Raw genomic sequence first — 24,223 nt, 5'->3', positions numbered from 1 at the left:
ATAAATGAGACATTTACTGATGTCTCAACAGACCCACCAAAATATATTCTCATACTCATTCTTTAAATCCAAAATTGGTCACAACTCACAAATTAAAATGCATAAGAACGCCTTGATAATTTATTGTATTAAAAATTTCAAAAATAATCATATTTTATTTAAATATACAAAGAGAGACCACTCCTTTTCTTCTGGCTGATGTGTTGCTAACTTCTGTTTCAGTAGTTTATAAATGTAAATATAATATATATATATATAATATTTTTTAAAGGAAGGTTTCAGACCGCAACCTGTCTGCACGAGGGTTCACAGAAAACATGCATTAAATAGCGGCTGCCTCCAGGTGTGTGCCACCAGCAGTTTAACACACTGAAATGCGGCAGAGGATGTGTGCTTGGATGTGGGCAACAACCACTTACCCTCATTGAAATGACTGGTGGCAGTAAGTTAGCACCATAACTTTTGGTCTCAGGGACAAACAAAATAGATATTTTCTATCTGAGCTGAACATTTTTCTGCTTTAGGGGAATGAAATATTTTATTTATCAATCACTTAATGATCATATTTTCTGTGTCTTCATTAAGAACATCTTGTTGGAGTTTGTCAGCGTGGACTTAAATCTAACCTGAAGAAGAAGTTCCAGTGTGTGTTTGAGGGGATTGCTAAAGAAGGAAACCAAACCCTTCTGAACCAGATCTACACAGAGCTCTACATCACAGAGGGAGGGACTGCAGAGGTCAATGATGAACATGAGGTCAGACAGATTGAAACAGCATCCAGGAAACCAGACAGACCAGAAACAACAATGAGACAAGAAGACATCTTTAAACCCTCACCTGGAAGAGATGAACCAATCAGAACAGTGATGACAAAGGGAGTGGCTGGCATTGGGAAAACAGTCTTAACACAGAAGTTCACTTTGGACTGGGCTGAAGACAAAGCCAACCAGGACATAGAGTTCACATTTCCATTCACTTTCAGAGAGCTGAATGTGCTGAAAGAGAAAAGGTTCAGCTTGGTCGAACTTGTTCATCACTTCTTTAGTGAAACCAAAGAAGCAGGAATCTGCAGGTTTGAAGAGTTCCAGGTTGTCTTCATCTTTGACGGTCTGGATGAGTATCGACTTCCTCTGGACTTCAACAACACTGAGATCCTGACTGATGTTACAGAGTCCACCTCAGTGGATGTTCTGCTGACAAACCTCATCAGGGGGAAACTGCTTCCCTCTGCTCGCCTCTGGATAACCACACGACCTGCAGCAGCCAATCAGATCCCTCCTGAGTGTGTTGACATGGTGACAGAGGTCAGAGGGTTCACTGACCCACAGAAGGAGGAGTACTTCAGGAAGAGGTTCACAGATGAGGAGCAGGCCAGCATAATCATCTCCCACATCAAGACCTCACGAAGCCTTCACATCATGTGCCACATCCCAGTCTTCTGCTGGATCACTGCTACAGTTCTGGAGGATGTGTTAAAGACCAGAGAGAGAGGAGAGCTGCCCAAGACCCTGACTGAGATGTTCATCCACTTCCTGGTGGTTCAGTGCAAACTGAAGAACGTCAAGTATGATGGAGGAGCAGAGACAGATCCACACTGGAGTCCAGAGAGCAAGAAGATGATTGAGTCTCTGGGAGAACTGGCTTTTAAGGAGCTGCAGAAAGGCAACCTGATCTTCTATGAATCAGACCTGACAGAGTGTGGCATCGATGTCAGAGCAGCCTCAGTGTACTCAGGAGTGTTCACACAGATCTTTAAAGAGGAGAGTGGACTGTACCAGGACAAGGTCTTCTGCTTCGTCCATCTGAGTGTTCAGGAGTTTCTCGCTGCTCTTCATGTCCATCTGACATTCATCAGCTCTGGAGTCAATCTGCTGGCAGAAGAACAAACATTCTTCATTTCTTTATTATTTAAAGACAAACAGAATCTCAAACATCTCCACCAGAGTGCTGTGGACAAGGCTTTACAGAGTCCAAATGGACACCTGGACTTGTTCCTCCGCTTCCTCCTGGGTCTTTCCCTGGAGACCAATCAGAATCTCCTGCGAGGCCTGCTGACACAGACTGGAAGTAGCTCTCAGACCAATCAGGAAACAGTGGAGTACATCAAGAAGAAGTTGGAGGAAGATCTCTCTGCAGAGAGAAGCATCAATCTGTTCCACTGTCTGAATGAACTGAATGATCATTCTCTAGTGGAGGAGATCCAACAGTACTTGAGTTCAGGACGTCTCTCCACAGATAAACTGTCTCCTGCTCAGTGGTCAGCTCTGGTCTTCATCTTACTGTCATCAGGAAAAGATCTGGACGTGTTTGACCTGAAGAAATACTCTGGTTCAGAGGAGGCTCTTCTGAGGCTGCTGCCAGTGGTCAAAGCCTCCAACAAAGCTCTGTAAGTACAGAGAGTTGGATGTCTATATTATTACTAAAATACCCCGTTATCTTTTAAACTTACAGATTGTTTTGCTTTATTATTGTATTAATATCACAAATGTTATTGCTCTTAATGTTTATTATTGTCCCTTCAGACTGAGGGGCTGTAACCTCTCAGAGAGAAGCTGTGATGCTCTGTCTTCAGTTCTCAGCTCCCAGTCCTCTAGTCTGAGAGAGCTGGACCTGAGTAACAACGACCTGCAGGACTCAGGAATAAAGCTGGTGTCTGCTGGATTGAAGAGTCCACACTGTAAACTGGAAACTCTTAGGTCAGATCAAGTTAGTTTGCTTAAGTCATATATTATATATATTTCATATTATATTTCTCTAAACTATTGCCTCCTTGCAGTGTAAACACTCTTATGTTAAAACTTCTGAATCATTAAATTTGGTCATCAGGACTTCAGATTTTCAACCATTAATATCCAGGTACTACTGAACCAGAGGAACTAATCTCAGGAAGTAAACTAGAGTCTAAAAGTAGAAGTCCTTCTGTGTGTTTCCACTGCATCAGAAGAACCTTAAAGAACAGGCTAATTAGACCCATGACAGATAAAAAAATAATGGTAGTGTTTGAAACACAATATTTATATATATACTACTGATATTTATGGTTTTGTGACTCTGATGTTTGATACAATGAATTAATGAAAAGCAGAAATGCAGAGGGTCAAACACAGACTGAAAACATTAGTATCTCCACAGTGACCATCTGCTGACAGTTTAATGGTTATTAAGTGTTACTTTAGAAAGTAACTAATGTGAAACAACCAGAACAGTAATAGTTTTATTTCTCTTTTCTTTGTCCACTCTACTGCCACTTTCTCTCTCATTGACTCTTTCTATGGAAAAGAGATTATGGTAACACTTTCAAAAAAAATTGACTGAATTAATGCTTAACTAATATGTCAATATATTAAAATATATAAACGAATGAGTCATGATGATTTAATGCATGGATTAATGCAGGATGTGTCATGAATTCATGTTTCCTGTTACTCTGACTAAATGTGAATAATCCACATTCAACAGATCATCAATTTAGGAATGTCAATGAACAGTTCATACATGAATATGTGACCAAATGATCTGGATGCATCTTACATAAAAGAGCATTTCTGACCATGTATCTACTCAGCCTTTCGGACAAAAATATTTCTATGAGAATAGAGCCAACGGTATTTTGATAAAGTCATAACAGTGCCTGGAACATTGTGTGTGTGTTGGGTTATAATAGAACGATCAGACATGTTTAAGCTCTACACAAGTGCCATGGACCTACCCAATAAATTCACAACCGAGTGAAAAAGACACATGAAGTGTTCGTCATTACCTAATAATAATTACTGCATCAAAACTTCACACATACGGTCACCATTACTCACCTGACTTTTGTCCCAAAAATAAAATCATGTTGTGATACTCATTTCTAAATCGTTACTTAATAAAGCTTCACTAAAAGGAAGTGTATGCCATTTTAAATTCTTCACAAAGTAATTCTTGAGTCGTCATTCGGTCACTATTACTTCATTATCTGTGCACTTATTTGTTTCCCCCTGAATGCTGAAATACAGAAATACTTAAAGTCATTCTTTTTAATTATGGAAACTTTATTACTATCAAATAGTTAGTGGCCAGTTACATTTAACGACACAATTATTTGTGTTCACCTCTCCCCTGTTAGAGGGTTTAAAAATGAGCTGCAGGAGAAATTTTTTTTTATCAAACTATTAAATCTTTGAGTTTATAAGTTATGGAAAACTCGATGAAGATTAAACTTTATCTACTGTTCATCCAACTCACAGTTTCTCTGGTTCAGCTGTTCATTTGAACATCAAAAGGTGTATCACTCTTCACTCTACACAATGATTACTGCCACCAATAACTCTTTGAATGTACATATGGCATGTGGCTGTTGTTTTAAGACACACTTGAACAAATGTGGATGTGTCATTTTAATGACATTTACTTACTAAGCTACAACATACAGTAAGAAGGTCTTAATAAAGGTAATACATAAAGCTGTAGTTATAGCTGTAATGACAAAGTCACTCTACTCATTTTAGAGAAAAGTTCATTGATTAGGACATAGTAATGTTGATCTCCACATTTAAAACCTGAACACATCTGATTGGATAATAAATTATTTTTATCTTCATCTTTTATTCTTTATTTAGATTGTGGAGCTGCAGTTTGTCAGAGATCAGCTGTGATTATCTGGTCTCAGCTCTGAAGTCCAACCCCTCCCATCTGAGAGAGCTGGACCTGAGTTACAACTACAATCGGCAGGATTCAGGAGTGAAGCTGCTGTGTGGTTTTCTGGAGAGTCCACACTGTAGACTGGAGACTCTGAGGTCAGACACCATTTTTTCTTTCTGTGCTGAGATTAATCTGATGTGAAAGTTGTGCTGACAGTAAAGTGCAGACATAAGGCTGATATTATACTGATCCACACTGAGTATCTTAATGCTAAAGTCTGTTTTCTTCTTCAGTGGTTTAGTCCATTGACTGTGGCAGAGCAATGTTGAGCTCCACATTTAAAACCTGAATATAACAAGAAGAATCTACACTGAATAATTCACTCTTTATTTCCATCTTATATTACCCATCATGTGTTTTAAAAGAAATGATGACAATAAATACAATGAATAAATCAATAATCTCTATTTCAACTATCAGACAATAACAAGTAATAATGTCATTCTTATCATTATTATTATAAATATAGTTTATTATTATTATTATTGTTATCATTATTAATATTTTATTATTATTATTGCTATTATTATAAACATTATTATTGCTATTATTATTATTATTATTATTATTATTATTATTATTATTATTATTATTATTGTGTTACTTTAGGTTAGAGGGTAGGTCCTGTCATTTTATTTATTAATTTGTTATTTTAAATGTGTTTATGTTAAATGGAATAATCTTCCACTTTCTTTGAGATTATTTAGTATTGTATGAGTTTATCCCAAAATCCATCCTGACATATTTGGTATCTTTGTAAACTTTAGGATCTTGAGTGGAACCTTCAATCAGTTTCTGTGGGTGTTTCTTTGTGTTTGGCTGCACAACATGAGTTTGTATAGATGGAGCCACTGGTGGAGCTGGCAGAGGTTAAGAGCTGAAGTCACTACGTCTTTATTGAAGCAGCAGCACGTTGTCATTAATATTAATGAGAGCTCTTTTTCACTCTTTGTATTTTACTATCTTACTTATTCTATCAGAAGAAATAGATACGCTCAAGGAGGATTGATGGAACAGGACAACGGTTTGAAAAGAGTAGTAACAAATAGCTTTATTGGCAGCAGTGCCACCTTTAAGTGCAAAACATAAAATATTTCAGATATGACTGAATTCCTTTCTTGTGTCAGAAGTTATCAACAAGTCAGAAAATGACACTGAATAACGCTCAGTAGAAAACAAAACTCTTCACAGTATGAGTTATGAAATATATGGGCCCAAAATAATCAACAGACCAGAGAGAAAATTCAAAAGAGTCCAAAAACAGAAAAAGTCTGAATGAAGTCAATATTCACAGTTTGTCCTTCTTCAGTGTGTTTGTGTGATTGTTCATCTACCCGGGTAGTGTGACTTTATGTTTTATTATCTGTATGAAGAGATGTTCTCTCCAATGCACAGTGAAGCTCTCGCTGACGTCACACCCTCCACGATCCAATGGGCTTGGTTCTGGCTCGCCATCAGAATCCACTCATACAATAAAACCAACCTGCATAGAGCAGTAGTAGTAGCATCTCTTCAATACAATCTTATTCATCTCGTTAATCTCTCTTTATCTATTTATCTTAACTGTACAGTATTAACTCTCTTTTTATCTTAAATCAATGAACATGAATTATTCAATGACAAAGTTTCATACACAGCTGCACAATAACTTTAACAGCCAACACACAATTATATATATAAATCTTTAAATGCTTTTAACTCATCACAGCTTAATGTACACAAATTATGAAATGAATGACTTTCAATCATGTTTTTATCAAGAAAATGAAATGAATTATCTTCTGTAAACTCAAGTTCACACAGCTGTGTGTGTTTGAGCTCAACAACCAGCTTTCTTAGCTGTATAACAGGTGCTAGTGCTATTAACACAGCTCAACATGTTTATCTGTCTCCGGTTGGTTTTTAAACACTATCACAGAATCATAACTATACACAGTGGAGACATATTCAATAAAATAAGTAATTATCTGTGAGCGGCAACGCTAATCCTTCATAGCATTTACTGACCGGAGTTTTCACTGGATAATAATCAATATCCACACGGTCAGCTTTGACAAGAAAAACCCTCTTCCTTGTACAGAAGTCCTCCAAAATGGTCATTTTAACAACTTTACAGTCAGTTATCAACTTTATTAAACTCGCTCTCTCTCACGTGGAGCTCTGGTTTGTATCGGTGCATGAAAAATAAACAGAGAAAGAAACAAGGAAACTAAACAACTACATCTGAAATCTACTAGACTGTATAGTTCTACACATTGTTAAACTGTGAACATTGGGGATTACACTGTGTGTGTAACTAATGGGTGTTACATTTATTCTTTATTCAGATTGAGGGGCTGCAGGTTGTCAGAGATCAGCTGTGATTATCTGGTCTCAGCTCTGAAGTCCAACCCCTCCCATCTGAGAGAGCTGGACCTGAGTGACAACAAGCTGCAGGATTCAGGAGTGAAGCTGCTGTGTGGTTTTCTGGAGAGTCCACACTGTAGACTGGAGACTCTGAGGTCAGTTCACTGACTCTCTGTTACTGTTGTAGATCTGATATGTTTAATTAACAACTGAACCTAATTTATGTTCATACATAACTTAAATCCATAAAGTTGTAAAGTTGCTTTTGTTCATATTTTAATGTTTGTTGAATTAAATTTAGTCTGCAGTCACAAAGACTTGTGTTTGTTAAAGAAACTGTAGAAAATGTCCACTGTTAGTTGTTAAAGTAAATGAATGTTTATCATTGTTGGTAAATGGTCACATCTGGATACAGAAGATCCTCTGAACTAATATTTGTTTTTATTAACGTCTGATCAATGATATTGATCCTACAGAACACACACACACACACACACACACAGAGTTTCCAATGAAATGGCTGAACCCCCCCCCGCCCTATAGTTTCATCATGAACCAAAAATATTTTTACATTTCTCTCTAACATTGTGTTTTGCTCCGTTGCTTTAGCAAAGTGTCTCTCACTCAGTAAAAGTATCTGTGATGGATAAACTAGTGACAATCTGCCCTTGCTCTGTCCCTCCTGTACAGTCTACTGACAGTCACCCTGCAGAGACACAGAGACAGACGCTCTCTGTACAGATACAGTCTTTATTTTAACCAGTGCAGACCAGATAAAGCAACAGTGAACAGCAGTGAACACATCAGCTGGTGCCAATAGATTCGTTACCACGTTGGTTTTGATGGTTTTGATTGGCTACATCATTAACAACGAGCCTCCTCCACACATTGTTCACTTGCTGATGTAGAAACAGAATTGAATTGAATAGTGATATACACCAATCAGCCATAACATCATGACCACTGACAGGTATTCTAGGCCTGACTGAGATCAGCAGCATGCTGTTAATCAGGGTTGACATGAATAGGTGTATTAATGTTGTGCTGACATTATGATGATCCACAATAACACAATGACAAAGTCACTACTCATTTTAGAGAAAAGCTCATTGATTAGGACATAGTAATGTTGATCTCCACATTTAAAACCTGAACACATCTGATTGGATTATTAATGATTTTATCTTCATCTTTTATTCTTTATTCAGATTGTGGGACTGCAGGTTGTCAGAGATCAGCTGTGATTATCTGGGCTCAGCTCTGAAGTCCAACCCCTCCCATCTGAGAGACCTGAACCTGAGTAACAACAAGCTGCAGGATTCAGGAGTGAAGCTGCTGTGTGGTTTTCTGGAGAGTCCACACTGTAGACTGGAGACTCTGAGGTCAGTAGAGGGTTGGAGTCAGTCCATGCTGGTAACAACTTGTTTGTTCCACTATAACAATAAGTCACAGTACAGGAAAAAGTTCACAGACTCATATTTACCTCTTGTTGATCACAAAAGTTCAAACCCTTAGGATAACTAATCAGCTTCTGCCTTTCTCCACAAACACCAGAGCTAGCAGGGTACGACTAAGTACTCTCTACCTGAGAATGTAATTTGGTTGGCTGTTTAATCCAGAACAGTCCAATTACAATAAAGAAACACAAAGATTGACATATCATGCATGAACCAGGTTAGGCTGTAAGGCTGAATACAGTGTGTAATACAGATACATATAAAACAAACTATGTTAATCTACATGAACTTCATCCTTTGACCTCTGAACTGTAGAGATTATACATCTTATATTTAAACACATATTTAACCTTCCATTTACATTTGAAACAGTATTTATATCCATGTTTTTAACCATATTTATACATGTTAAACCTCTCTTTTTAAACTATTTACTGTCTGATGACTACATGAATTATCCACATCTTGAAGTCTAAAAGTATTTTATCCAGGGCTACATTTAATTAACAACTGAACCTAATTTATGTTCATACATAACTTACATCCATAAAGTTGTAAAGTTGCTTTTGTTCATAGTTTAATGTTTGTTGAACTAAATTTAGTCTGCAGTCACAAAGACTTGTGTTTGTTAAAGAAACTGTAGAAAATGTCCACTGTTAGTTGTAGGGATGCACGATAACTTTTTTTTAAAACCGATACCGATAACCGATAACACACACACACACACACACACACACACACACACACATACATATATATATGATCATGACATTAATACTATGAACAAACCCAAAAACACTTTTGACTCTTTCAATGGAGATATTGGCAAGCCTCTCAAAAAACAATAAAGGCCCCTTGAACTGATGCAAATACATGCATTGGGATTACAAACTGAAACTGTTCAAATAAATATATATATATATATATATATATCGATCGCATCATACTGCTGGAAGGCACACATCAGAAAGGTAGCGGCAGCTCGGCAATGTAAACCGTGGCTCCAAGTGATCAATCAGGCGAGAAAAGTGCCATCATCTCCATCCTCATATGCTTTCAACACTCTGTCGAAGCGATGGCTGTCTCATAGTGAGAGTGGAGCACTGTGCTGACACCATTATATATGTTATCGGGGCTATTCGTCATGATATCGGACTTATCGGTATGACGTAATCATTTCCTGTATCGGCCCGATAATTGTCGTGCACCCCTAGTTAGTTGTTAAAGTAAATGAATGTTTATAATTGTTGGTAAATGGTCACATGTGACAAAATGATGACTATAATAAGTAAATCAATAATCTGTATTTCAACTATCAGACAATAACAAATATATTCAGTATTTGCTGTTTCCAACATTGTTATGAAGCTATATGATGTTTATACTGACTGAATAGTTTAAACTGAAGATGCTTTGATTTTATGACTCCACTATTCCTAAAAGAAATATTGTAGATGTCTTTTGTTCACATTTTATAAACTTGTACATTGTAAACCTTCTTCAGCTCTGAACAGATTATTAAACACTGAATGATTTCAACCAGGAACATTGTCTTCTAAACTCACATCTTTTATTCTTTATTCAGATTGAGGGCCTGCAGTTTGTCAGAGATCAGCTGTGATTATCTGGTCTCAGCTCTGAAGTCCAACCCCTCCCATCTGAGAGAGCTGGACCTGAGTCAGAACAAGCTGCAGGATTCAGGAGTGAAGCTGCTGTGTGATCTTGTGGAGAGTCCACACTGTAGACTGGAGACTCTGAGGTCAGACACCATTTTTTCCTTCTGTGCTGAGATTAATATGATGTGAAAGTTGTGGTGACAGTAAAGTGCAGACATAAGGCTGATATTATACTGATCCACACTGAGTATCTTAATGCTAAAGTCTGTTTTCTTCTTCAGTGGTTTAGTCCATTGACTGTAGCAGAGCAATGTTGAGCTCCACATTTTTCACCTGAATATAACAAGAAGAATCTACACTGGATAATTCACTCTTTATTTCCATCTTTTATTACCCATCATGTGTTTTAAAAGAAATGCTGACAACAAATACAATGAATAAATCAATAATCTCTATTTCAACTATCAGACAATAACAAGTAATAATGTCATTCTTATCATTATTATTATAAACATTGTGTATTATTATTATTATTGTTGTTATCATTATTAATATCTTATTATCATTATTATTAACATTATTATTATCATTATTATTATTATTATTATTATTATTATTATTATTATTGTTATTATTATTGTGTTACTTTAGGTTAGAGGGTAGGTCCTGTCCTTTTTATTTATTTATTTGTTATTTTAAATGTGTTTATGTTAAATGTCCCTCCTATCTGAAACACTTGTTAGTCCCATGAACATCTCCATATCCAATTAGACACATGCAATATCCTTTTCTCTTTCTTTCAAGAAGTTGGACGCAGGTCATTTTAATTTAAAGCTCCATCTGACTGGAATAATCTTCCACTTTCTTTGAGATTATTTAGTATTGTATGAGTTTATCCCAAAATCCATCCTGACATATTTGGTATCTTTGGAAACTTTGGGATCTTGAGTGGAACCTTCAATCACTTTCTGTGGGTTTTTCTTTGTGTTTGGCTGCACAACATGAGTTTGTATAGATGGAGCCACTGGTGGAGCTGGCAGAGGTTAAGAGCTGAAGTCACTACGTCTTTATTGAAGCAGCAGCACGTTGTCATTAATATTAATGAGAGCTCTTTTTACCTTTTTGTATTTTACTATCTTACTTATTCTATCAGAAGAAATAGATACGCTCAAGGAGGATTGATGGAACAGGACAACGGTTTGAAAAGAGTAGTAACAAATAGCTTTATTGGCAGCAGTGCCACTTTTAAGTGCAAAACAAAATATTTCAGATATGACTGAATTCCTTTCTTGTGTCAGAAGTTATCAACAAGTCAGAAAATGACACTGAATAACGCTCAGTAGAAAACAAAACTCTTCACAGTATGAGTTATGAAATATATGGGCCCAAAATAATCAACAGACCAGAGAGAAAATTCAAAAGAGTCCAAAAACAGAAAAAGTCTGAATGAAGTCAATATTCACAGTTTGTCCTTCTTCAGTGTGTTTGTGTGATTGTTCATCTACCCGGGTAGTGTGACTTTATGTTTTATTATCTGTATGAAGAGATGTTCTCTCCAATGCACAGTGAAGCTCTCGCTGACGTCACACCCTCCACGATCCAATGGGCTTGGTTCTGGCTCGCCATCAGAATCCACTCATACAATAAAACCAACCTGCATAGAGCAGTAGTAGTAGCATCTCTTCAATACAATCTTATTCATCTCGTTAATCTCTCTTTATCTATTTATCTTAACTGTACAGTATTAACTCTCTTTTTATCTTAAATCAATGAACATGAATTATTCAATGACAAAGTTTCATATACAGCTGCACAATAACTTTAACAGCCAACACACAATTATATATATAAATCTTTAAATGCTTTTAACTCATCACAGCTTAATGTACACAAATTATGAAATGAATGACTTTCAATCATGTTTTTATCAAGAAAATGAAATGAATTATCTTCTGTAAACTCAAGTTCACACAGCTGTGTGTGTTTGAGCTCAACAACCAGCTTTCTTAGCTGTATAACAGGTGCTAGTGCTATTAACACAGCTCAACATGTTTATCTGTCTCCGGTTGGTTTTTAAACACTATCACAGAATCATAACTATACACAGTGGAGACATATTCAGTAAAATAAGTAATTATCTGTGAGCGGCAACGCTAATCCTTCATAGTATTTACTGACCGGAGTTTTCACTGGATAATAATCAATATCCACACGGTCAGCTTTGACAAGAAAAACCCTCTTCCTTGTACAGAAGTCCTCCAAAATGGTCATTTTAACAACTTTACAGTCAGTTATCAACTTTATTAAACTCACTCTCTCTCACGTGGAGCTCTGGTTTGTATCGGTGCATGAAAAATAAACAGAGAAAGAAACAAGGAAACTAAACAACTACATCTGAAATCTACTAGACTGTATAGTTCTACACATTGTTAAACTGTGAACATTGGGGATTACACTGTGTGTGTAACTAATGGGTGTTACATTTATTCTTTATTCAGATTGAGGAGCTGCAGTTTGTCAGAGATCAGCTGTGATTATCTGGTCTCAGCTCTGAAGTCCAACCCCTCCCATCTGAGAGAGCTGGACCTGAGTGACAACAAGCTGCAGGATTCAGGAGTGAAGCTGCTGTGTGGTTTTCTGGAGAGTCCACACTGTAGACTGGAGACTCTGAGGTCAGTTCACTGACTCTCTGTTACTGTTGTAGATCTGATATGTTTAATTAACAACTGAACCTAATTTATGTTCATACATAACTTACATCCATAAAGTTGTAAAGTTGCTTTTGTTCATATTTTAATGTTTGTTGAACTAAATTTAGTCTGCAGTCACAAAGACTTGTGTTTGTTAAAGAAACTGTAGAAAATGTCCACTGTTAGTTGTTAAAGTAAATGAATGTTTATAATTGTTGGTAAATGGTCACATCTGGATACAGAAGATCCTCTGAACTAATATTTGTTTTAAACTGATCAAGTTTACTGAAGGAGGAATATTTCTTTGGTTTCTGTTGATTTCAGTGTGTTTTCATAAATAATGTCTGATCATTGATATTGATCCTTCAGAACACACACACACACACACACACACACACAAACACACACACACACACACACACACACACACACACACACACACACACACACACACACACACACTGAGTATCTTAATGCTAAAGTCTGTTTTCTTCTTCAGTGGTTTAGTCCATTGACTGTGGCAGATCAATGTTGAGCTCCACATTTAAAACCTGAATATAACAAGAAGAATCTACACTGAATAATTCACTCTTTATTTCCATCTTATATTCCCCATCATGTGTTTTAAAAGACACAAATACAATGAATAAATCAATAATCTCTATTTCAACTATCAGACAATAACAAGTAATAATGTCATTCTTATCATTATTATTATTATTATTATTATCATTATTATTATTATTATTATTATTATTATTATTATTATTATTATTATTGTGTTACTTTAGGTTAGAGGGTAGGTCCTGTCATTTTATTTATTTATTTGTTATTTTAGATGTGTTTATGTTAAATGTCCCTCCTATCTGAAACACTTGTTAGTCCCATGAACATCTCCATATCCAATTAGACACATGCAATATCCTTTTCTCTTTCTTTCAAGAAGTTGGACGCAGGTCATTTTAATTTAAAGCTCCATCTGACTGGAATAATCTTCCACTTTCTTTGAGATTATTTAGTATTGTATGAGTTTATCCCAAAATCCATCCTGACATATTTGGTATCTTTGGAAACTTTGGGATCTTGAGTGGAACCTTCAATCAGTTTCTGTGGGTTTTTCTTTGTGTTTGGCTGCACAACATGAGTTTGTATAGATGGAGCCACTGGTGGAGCTGGCAGAGGTTAAGAGCTGAAGTCACTACGTCTTTATTGAAGCAGCAGCACGTTGTCATTAATATTAATGAGAGCTCTTTTTACCTTTTTGTATTTTACTATCTTACTTATTCTATCAGAAGGAATAGATACGCTCAAGGAGGATTGATGGAACAGGACAACGGTTTGAAAAGAGTAGTAACAAATAGCTTTATTGGCAGCAGTGCCACTTTTAAGTGCAAAACAAAATATTTCAGATATGACTGAATTCCTTTCTTGTGTCAGAAGTTATCAACAAGTCAGAAAATGACACTGAATAACGCTCAGTAGAAAACAAAACTCTTCACAGTATGAGTTATGAAATATATGGGCCCAAAATAATCAACAGACCAGAGAGAAAATTCAAAAGAGTCCAAAAACAGAAAAAGTCTGAATGAAGTCAATATTCACAGTTTGTCCTTCTTCAGTGTGTTTGTGTGATTGTTCATCTACCCGGGTAGTGTGACTTTATGTTTTATTATCTGTATGAAGAGATGTTCTCTCCAATGCACAGTGAAGCTCTCGCTGACGTCACACCCTCCACGATCCAATGGGCTTGGTTCTGGCTCGCCATCAGAATCCACTCATACAATAAAACCAACCTGCATAGAGCAGTAGTAGTAGCATCTCTTCAATACAATCTTATTCATCTCGTTAATCTCTCTTTATCTATTTATCTTAACTGTACAGTATTAACTCTCTTTTTATCTTAAATCAATGAACATGAATTATTCAATGACAAAGTTTCATATACAGCTGCACAATAACTTTAACAGCCAACACACAATTATATATATAAATCTTTAAATGCTTTTAACTCATCACAGCTTAATGTACACAAATTATGAAATGAATGACTTTCAATCATGTTTTTATCAAGAAAATGAAATGAATTATCTTCTGTAAACTCAAGTTCACACAGCTGTGTGTGTTTGAGCTCAACAACCAGCTTTCTTAGCTGTATAACAGGTGCTAGTGCTATTAACACAGCTCAACATGTTTATCTGTCTCCGGTTGGTTTTTAAACACTATCACAGAATCATAACTATACACAGTGGAGACATATTCAATAAAATAAGTAATTATCTGTGAGCGGCAACGCTAATCCTTCATAGCATTTACTGACCGGAGTTTTCACTGGATAATAATCAATATCCACACGGTCAGCTTTGACAAGAAAAACCCTCTTCCTTGTACAGAAGTCCTCCAAAATGGTCATTTTAACAACTTTACAGTCAGTTATCAACTTTATTAAACTCGCTCTCTCTCACGTGGAGCTCTGGTTTGTATCGGTGCATGAAAAATAAACAGAGAAAGAAACAAGGAAACTAAACAACTACATCTGAAATCTACTAGACTGTATAGTTCTACACATTGTTAAACTGTGAACATTGGGGATTACACTGTGTGTGTAACTAATGGGTGTTACATTTATTCTTTATTCAGATTGTGGGACTGCAGGTTGTCAGAGATCAGCTGTGATTATCTGGTCTCAGCTCTGAAGTCCAACCCCTCCCATCTGAGAGTGCTGGAGCTGAGTCAGAACAAGCTGCAGGATTCAGGAGTGAAGCTGCTGTCTGATCTTGTGGAGAGTCCACACTGTAGACTGGAGACTCTGAGGTCAGACACCATTTTTTCCTTCTGTGCTGAGATTAATATGATGTGAAAGTTGTGGTGACAGTAAAGTGCAGACATAAGGCTGATATTATACTGATCCACACTGAGTATCTTAATGCTAAAGTCTGTTTTCTTCTTCAGTGGTTTAGTCCATTGACTGTAGCAGAGCAATGTTGAGCTCCACATTTTTCACCTGAATATAACAAGAAGAATCTACACTGGATAATTCACTCTTTATTTCCATCTTTTATTACCCATCATGTGTTTTAAAAGAAATGCTGACAACAAATACAATGAATAAATCAATAATCTCTATTTCAACTATCAGACAATAACAAGTAATAATGTCATTCTTATCATTATTATTATTATTATTATTATTATCATTATTAATATCTTATTATCATTATTATTAACATTATTATTATCATTATTATTATTATTATTATTATTATTATTGTTATTATTATTGTGTTACTTTAGGTTAGAGGGTAGGTCCTGTCATTTTATTTATTTATTTGTTATTTTAAATGTGTTTGTGTTAAATGTCCCTCCTATCTGAAACAGTTGTCAGTCCCATGAACATCTCCATATCCAATTAGACACATGCAATATCCTTTTCTCTTTCTTTCAAGAAGTTGGACGCAGGTCATTTTAATTTAAAGCTCCATCTGACTGGAATAATCTTCCACTTTCTTTGAGATTATTTAGTATTGTATGAGTTTATCCCAAAATCCATCCTGACATATTTGGTATCTTTGGAAACTTTAGGATCTTGAGTGGAACCTTCAATCAGTTTCTGTGGGTGTTTCTTTGTGTTTGGCTGCACAACATGAGTTTGTATAGATGGAGCCACTGGTGGAGCTGGCAGAGGTTAAGAGCTGAAGTCACTACGTCTTTATTGAAGCAGCAGCACGTTGTCATTAATATTAATGAGAGCTCTTTTTACCTTTTTGTATTTTACTATCTTACTTATTCTATCAGAAGAAATAGATACGCTCAAGGAGGATTGATGGAACAGGACAACGGTTTGAAAAGAGTAGTAACAAATAGCTTTATTGGCAGCAGTGCCACTTTTAAGTGCAAAACAAAATATTTCAGATATGACTGAATTCCTTTCTTGTGTCAGAAGTTATCAACAAGTCAGAAAATGACACTGAATAACGCTCAGTAGAAAACAAAACTCTTCACAGTATGAGTTATGAAATATATGGGCCCAAAATAATCAACAGACCAGAGAGAAAATTCAAAAGAGTCCAAAAACAGAAAAAGTCTGAATGAAGTCAATATTCACAGTTTGTCCTTCTTCAGTGTGTTTGTGTGATTGTTCATCTACCCGGGTAGTGTGACTTTATGTTTTATTATCTGTATGAAGAGATGTTCTCTCCAATGCACAGTGAAGCTCTCGCTGACGTCACACCCTCCACGATCCAATGGGCTTGGTTCTGGCTCGCCATCAGAATCCACTCATACAATAAAACCAACCTGCATAGAGCAGTAGTAGTAGCATCTCTTCAATACAATCTTATTCATCTCGTTAATCTCTCTTTATCTATTTATCTTAACTGTACAGTATTAACTCTCTTTTTATCTTAAATCAATGAACATGAATTATTCAATGACAAAGTTTCATATACATCTGCACAATAACTTTAACAGCCAACACACAATTATATATATAAATCTTTAAATGCTTTTAACTCATCACAGCTTAATGTACACAAATCATGAAATGAATGACTTTCAATCATGTTTTTATCAAGAACATGAAATGAATTATCTTCTGTAAACTCAAGTACACACAGCTGTGTGTGTTTGAGCTCAACAACCAGCTTTCTTAGCTGTATAACAGGTGCTAGTGCTATTAACACAGCTCAACATGTTTATCTGTCTCCGGTTGGTTTTTAAACACTATCACAGAATCATAACTATACACAGTGGAGACATATTCAATAAAATAAGTAATTATCTGTGAGCGGCAACGCTAATCCTTCATAGTATTTACTGACCGGAGTTTTCACTGGATAATAATCAATATCCACACGGTCAGCTTTGACAAGAAAAACCCTCTTCCTTGTACAGAAGTCCTCCAAAATGGTCATTTTAACAACTTTACAGTCAGTTATCAACTTTATTAAACTCACTCTCTCTCACGTGGAGCTCTGGTTTGTATCGGTGCATGAAAAATAAACAGAGAAAGAAACAAGGAAACTAAACAACTACATCTGAAATCTACTAGACTGTATAGTTCTACACATTGTTAAACTGTGAACATTGGGGATTACACTGTGTGTGTAACTAATGGGTGTTACATTTATTCTTTATTCAGATTGTGGGACTGCAGGTTGTCAGAGATCAGCTGTGATTATCTGGTCTCAGCTCTGAAGTCCAACCCCTCCCATCTGAGAGAGCTGGACCTGGGTAACAACAAGCTGCAGGATTCAGGAGTGGAGCTGCTGTGTGGTTTTCTGGAGAGTCCACACTGTAGACTGGAGACTCTGAGGTCAGTTCACTGACTCTCTGTTACTGTTGTAGATCTGATATGTTTAATTAACAACTGAACCTAATTTATGTTCATACATAACTTACATCCATAAAGTTGTAAAGTTGCTTTTGTTCATATTTTAATGTTTGTTGAACTAAATTTATTCTGCAGTCACAAAGACTTGTGTTTGTTAAAGAAACTGTAGAAAATGTCCACTGTTAGTTGTTAAAGTAAATGAATGTTTATAATTGTTGGTAAATGGTCACATCAGGATACAGAAGATCCTCTGAACTAATATTTGTTTTAAACTGATCAAGTTTACTGAAGGAGGAATATTTCTTTGGTTTCTGTTGATTTCAGTGTGTTTTCATAAATAATGTCTGATCATTGATATTGATCCTTCAGAACACACACACACACACACACACACACAAACACACACACACACACACTCACACACACACACACACACACACACACACACACTGAGTATCTTAATGCTAAAGTCTGTTTTCTTCTTCAGTGGTTTAGTCCATTGACTGTGGCAGAGCAATGTTGAGCTCCACATTTAAAACCTGAATATAACAAGAAGAATCTACACTGAATAATTCACTCTTTATTTCCATCTTATATTCCCCATCATGTGTTTTAAAAGACACAAATACAATGAATAAATCAATAATCTCTATTTCAACTATCAGACAATAACAAGTAATAATGTCATTCTTATCATTATTATTATTATTATTATTATCATTATTATTATTATTATTATTATTGTGTTACTTTAGGTTAGAGGGTAGGTCCTGTCATTTTATTTATTTATTTGTTATTTTAAATGTGTTTATGTTAAATGTCCCTCCTATCTGAAACACTTGTTAGTCCCATGAACATCTCCATATCCAATTAGACACATGCAATATCCTTTTCTCTTTCTTTCAAGAAGTTGGACGCAGGTCATTTTAATTTAAAGCTCCATCTGACTGGAATAATCTTCCACTTTCTTTGAGATTATTTAGTATTGTATGAGTTTATCCCAAAATCCATCCTGACATATTTGGTATCTTTGGAAACTTTGGGATCTTGAGTGGAACCTTCAATCAGTTTCTGTGGGTTTTTCTTTGTGTTTGGCTGCACAACATGAGTTTGTATAGATGGAGCCACTGGTGGAGCTGGCAGAGGTTAAGAGCTGAAGTCACTACGTCTTTATTGAAGCAGCAGCACGTTGTCATTAATATTAATGAGAGCTCTTTTTACCTTTTTGTATTTTACTATCTTACTTATTCTATCAGAAGAAATAGATACGCTCAAGGAGGATTGATGGAACAGGACAACGGTTTGAAAAGAGTAGTAACAAATAGCTTTATTGGCAGCAGTGCCACTTTTAAGTGCAAAACAAAATATTTCAGATATGACTGAAATTCCTTTCTTGTGTCAGAAGTTATCAACAAGTCAGAAAATGACACTGAATAACGCTCAGTAGAAAACAAAACTCTTCACAGTATGAGTTATGAAATATATGGGCCCAAAATAATCAACAGACCAGAGAGAAAATTCAAAAGAGTCCAAAAACAGAAAAAGTCTGAATGAAGTCAATATTCACAGTTTGTCCTTCTTCAGTGTGTTTGTGTGATTGTTCATCTACCCGGGTAGTGTGACTGTATGTTTTATTATCTGTATGAAGAGATGTTCTCTCCAATGCACAGTGAAGCTCTCGCTGACGTCACACCCTCCACGATCCAATGGGCTTGGTTCTGGCTCGCCATCAGAATCCACTCATACAATAAAACCAACCTGCATAGAGCAGTAGTAGTAGCATCTCTTCAATACAATCTTATTCATCTCGTTAATCTCTCTTTATCTATTTATCTTAACTGTACAGTATTAACTCTCTTTTTATCTTAAATCAATGAACATGAATTATTCAATGACAAAGTTTCATATACAGCTGCACAATAACTTTAACAGCCAACACACAATTATATATATAAATCTTTAAATGCTTTTAACTCATCACAGCTTAATGTACACAAATGATGAAATGAATGACTTTCAATCATGTTTTTATCAAGAAAATGAAATGAATTATCTTCTGTAAACTCAAGTTCACACAGCTGTGTGTGTTTGAGCTCAACAACCAGCTTTCTTAGCTGTATAACAGGTGCTAGTGCTATTAACACAGCTCAACATGTTTATCTGTCTCCGGTTGGTTTTTAAACACTATCACAGAATCATAACTATACACAGTGGAGACATATTCAATAAAATAAGTAATTATCTGTGAGCGGCAACGCTAATCCTTCATAGCATTTACTGACCGGAGTTTTCACTGGATAATAATCAATATCCACACGGTCAGCTTTGACAAGAAAAATCCTCTTCCTTGTACAGAAGTCCTCCAAAATGGTCATTTTAACAACTTTACAGTCAGTTATCAACTTTATTAAACTCGCTCTCTCTCACGTGGAGCTCTGGTTTGTATCGGTGCATGAAAAATAAACAGAGAAAGAAACAAGGAAACTAAACAACTACATCTGAAATCTACTAGACTGTATAGTTCTACACATTGTTAAACTGTGAACATTGGGGATTACACTGTGTGTGTAACTAATGGGTGTTACATTTATTCTTTATTCAGATTGTGGGACTGCAGGTTGTCAAAGATCAGCTGTGATTATCTGGTCTCAGCTCTGAAGTCCAACCCCTCCCATCTGAGAGAGCTGGACCTGAGTTACAACTACCTGCAGGATTCAGGAGTGAAGCTGCTGTGTGGTTTTCTGGAGAGTCCACACTGTAGACTGGAGACTCTGAGGTTTGTAGTTAGTTGCAGTCAGTCCATGCTGATGAGCCCATTGTTGACGGCTCTGCTCAATAAGATTTACATTGTCACACAATGTAACACTGTCCATCAATAAAAGGGTGAAAAAAATACTTTGTCACACAAACAGCCCCTTCAACAGCCCTTTCTAAGGGATCAAAACAGGGCGATACAAGTTAAGATAGATAGATAGATAGATAGATAGATAGATAGATAGATAGATAGATAGATAGATAGATAAGCTAAGTTTGTTCTTAGATGTGGTATCCATGTGCTTCTGTCTGAAGTCATCCATTGTCGCCTGGCTTTGACGAGGGGGCGGAGAATTCTCATCAGCTGTGTGTTTGGCCATCAAGTGGTATTTCAGACTGGACGAGCTGCGATGATAGCTCAGTTCACAACAACAAAACACACAGATCACTTTGGTCTTGTCAATGGAACCATTTGGCAACTTTTTAAAAGTAAACTTTCCATTCAGAATATTATTGGCATCCATTTCGGCGTCTCGCGCTCGCCATCCACTCAAAACGCAGCGTCTACTACTCTTAAACAAGTGTGTGCGGCGTGCCTGTTGTTTTGTTTCCGGTCTAGCTAGATCCGTTGTGGTGTTGTAGTTTTTCTAACGGTACTAGTTGTTGCAACAGCATGTGAAAAAACTACAAAGTGTGCTAGGCCAAAAAGAACGTTAATCTCGCGATACAAAAATTTATGCTGTTAAAATGGGTTTGTGTTAACGCCGTTAATAACACGTTTAACTGACAGCACTACTATAAATGATCAATTCTTATTTAGTTTACAAGCAATGTATTGTTTCATCTCATTTGCTGGAGTCCAGACAATGAGTGAGCTGTGATTGGTCTACAGACCACTCTCCATCTTACTGTCATCATTCAATCACTTAATTTACGCCCCGACCGACCAGAGCAGTTTCTATCCCTGTGAGAATGGATAAACTGCATTTTTAACTGTGTTACACATCGTCATAACCTGGCCCCATATGTCCTGACTAAAAGTGGGAAAGACACAGCTTTGTAAAATAGTAATGAATATTTATTTATAACTTAAAACGCAACTTGAAATATGAGATGATGTTGTTTGTAATATCAGTGGTGTTGGTGTGGGTGAGTGTGAGTGAAAGATGAGGTGTTGAGGAGTAAAAGTCAAATAACTGGCAAACAGAGCGAGAGAGAGAGGGAGGAAGCTGGAGCTTTTATATCCGGCAAGCACCGGGCCCAGGTGCTCCAGATAGAAGTGAAATCAGCTCCTCTAGACAAAACACACATCATGAGTGACAGGAGCCGTCTGTCTGTCTGTTGGATGCATTATTATATATATACATATTGCGTTTGTTTAGGCATTTATGTTCCCCTCAGGATGAATTATAATAACTTTGGTGACTTTGAATGTCCAGCTCTTTATTCTCAGACTGAAACTCCACTAGAGTAGCTTTGTATGATTCACTCTTCAGAAACATCTTTATTGATCTGATACTGGCCCTTCATGCAGCCCCTCAGTTCATCATCTGTCTGAAACAAGTTGTCTCTTTAAGTCCCGCCCTTCCTAAAGCCCACTGTCCTCTGATTGGCTGACTGAAGCCGGCTGAATGTCTGTACCCGGTGTTAGTGAACACTGATTCATGAAGGATGCAACCGGAGAAGAGTGTTTCAGGGCGCCGGGCCTCACTGATTACTGTACAAAAGCACAAGTTTATAACTTTATTCAGTGATTTTGGTGAACTTGGATCAGATTTTATGGAGAAAATATGTTCAGTTTTTCCCTCTGACGTCCTCCGGCTGCTCAGCTTCAAATGTTAGTGATTTATGGAGTTTCCTGATGGAAATATAGCTGCAGCTACTTGTTGTTAGCTACTTCAAATGTTTTCCAGCTACTGCTGTTAGCTGGTTAGCAATGCAGCTAACTTAGCCGTCCTATTATGGTGAGTTTCACTCTCCAACCAGCTCAGAGATAAACAATTACAATTCACCTGGTAAACATCAGTATGTCAGCATTGTCATTGTGAGCATGTTTACATGCTGATGTTAGCATTTAGCTCCAAGCTCCACTGTGTGTAATTACAGCCTCACTCTCTTCATGAGAGATAACTGTTGTATTTGTGTTTATTCCTACAGGGTGGACGACAGAGAATACAGGGCTACACCTCATAAACATAAAGGATGTGAGTAAACACCCACTGGATGTATTAAAGAAACTTAAACTGGTATTAAAGCATAACTGGGAGATTGGCTGCTGTGGGCTTCATGCTGCTGGTTAATCCCAATAACCACTGCAGATCTTTTGTTCTCCATGTTGGGGAAGAGGATGTCACTGAAAGAATGTCTTCAATCTCAGTCCTTGTGTTTTTTGTATACATTGTATTGTATGGACTTTAACTTGATATTTATCCCCATTGGACCTGGTCTTGAAGTGTTCACATTATCTTACATTTGGACTCTATTGGGTTTGTCAGTAGATAACAACAGGAAACATGAAGGGAAAGATATGCTACAGAGGGCCTGGTCCAGCCTTGAACTGGAGACGTTGCTGTTTCAGGTTTTATGAATGTTGGGTCACCAGGATGTCCAAATGTAAGTTTGACATCTGCTGTGTGTCTTCTTGTCCCCATGCGATGGTTCTAATCACCCACCAGATCCGTCCACATCAAGCACAGTCCTGGATGTGTCTGAGGACAGCAGAGAGGAGAGTGTGGATGAAGAGGATCAGCTGTGTCCTGATGATCCAGAGACACTGAAGCAGCAGCAGCTTGTGTGTGGAGAGGCTCTGAATACAAATGTCAGTTTTTAACTTTAACATTTTTATTCATCTGTCAGTGATCAGACTCTGGTTCCTTAGTTTTACCCCCTCCAGGGTTGAATATTTCTGACCTTCTAAATTCTACTAATATTAAACTACCAGCTGCTGTCCAACGTAGTCCTGCAGGCTTTACGTAGAGTAGAAAGTGAAGCAGTGAGGATCCTGTCACCTGTAGCCAGTTTCTGCTCCCATCTCAATGTGTTCTAATTAACTCTCCAGTCCAGTTTCATTAACTAAGTTTGTGCCTTTTTCAATTTTAGGACAAGTTAAGCTTCACACCAGAACTGCTGACTGAGTCTGGAAAGAGTTCATACAGGTAACCAGATCATAAAATGCAGAATACTTTGACCTCATCAATCGAATAATTTAAATATTTACACAATCAAACAAATGATTAATATATTTATAAGCTATAAGAACATCCTAATCCAGAGCTCCGGAGAGAAGAGAGAGTCTCTGCTCAACCTACCTGCCCCACCTACTGACTGCCTGCACATGGTGCAAGA

The 24,223-nt window shown here is 36.8% G+C and overlaps 1 protein-coding gene across 19 annotated transcripts in view; it reads left to right on the top strand.

Moving 5' to 3' along the window:
• LOC127359477 (protein NLRC5-like) overlaps positions 1–24,223 on the top strand; it is a 186,285-nt gene that overhangs the window by 65,046 nt on the left and 97,016 nt on the right. For 17 of the 19 annotated variants that reach the window (XM_051393280.1, XM_051393281.1, XM_051393268.1 and 14 more), the window contains 10 exons: positions 586–2,386; positions 2,523–2,696; positions 4,605–4,781; positions 7,014–7,187; positions 8,241–8,414; positions 10,075–10,248; positions 12,604–12,777; positions 15,433–15,606; positions 17,933–18,106; positions 20,727–20,900. In XM_051393280.1, coding sequence (XP_051249240.1) covers positions 586–2,386; positions 2,523–2,696; positions 4,605–4,781; positions 7,014–7,187; positions 8,241–8,414; positions 10,075–10,248; positions 12,604–12,777; positions 15,433–15,606; positions 17,933–18,106; positions 20,727–20,900 — 3,370 coding nt within the window. The remainder of the gene's footprint in view (positions 1–585; positions 2,387–2,522; positions 2,697–4,604; positions 4,782–7,013; positions 7,188–8,240; positions 8,415–10,074; positions 10,249–12,603; positions 12,778–15,432; positions 15,607–17,932; positions 18,107–20,726; positions 20,901–24,223) is intronic. The other 2 variants (XM_051393261.1, XM_051393262.1) reach the window with 1 other exon arrangement.

The sequence above is a fragment of the Dicentrarchus labrax genome, unplaced genomic scaffold (assembly GCF_905237075.1).
Source record: "Dicentrarchus labrax unplaced genomic scaffold, dlabrax2021, whole genome shotgun sequence".
Taxonomy (NCBI): domain Eukaryota; kingdom Metazoa; phylum Chordata; class Actinopteri; family Moronidae; genus Dicentrarchus; species Dicentrarchus labrax.
This window is presented reverse-complemented; position numbering and strand designations above follow the sequence as displayed.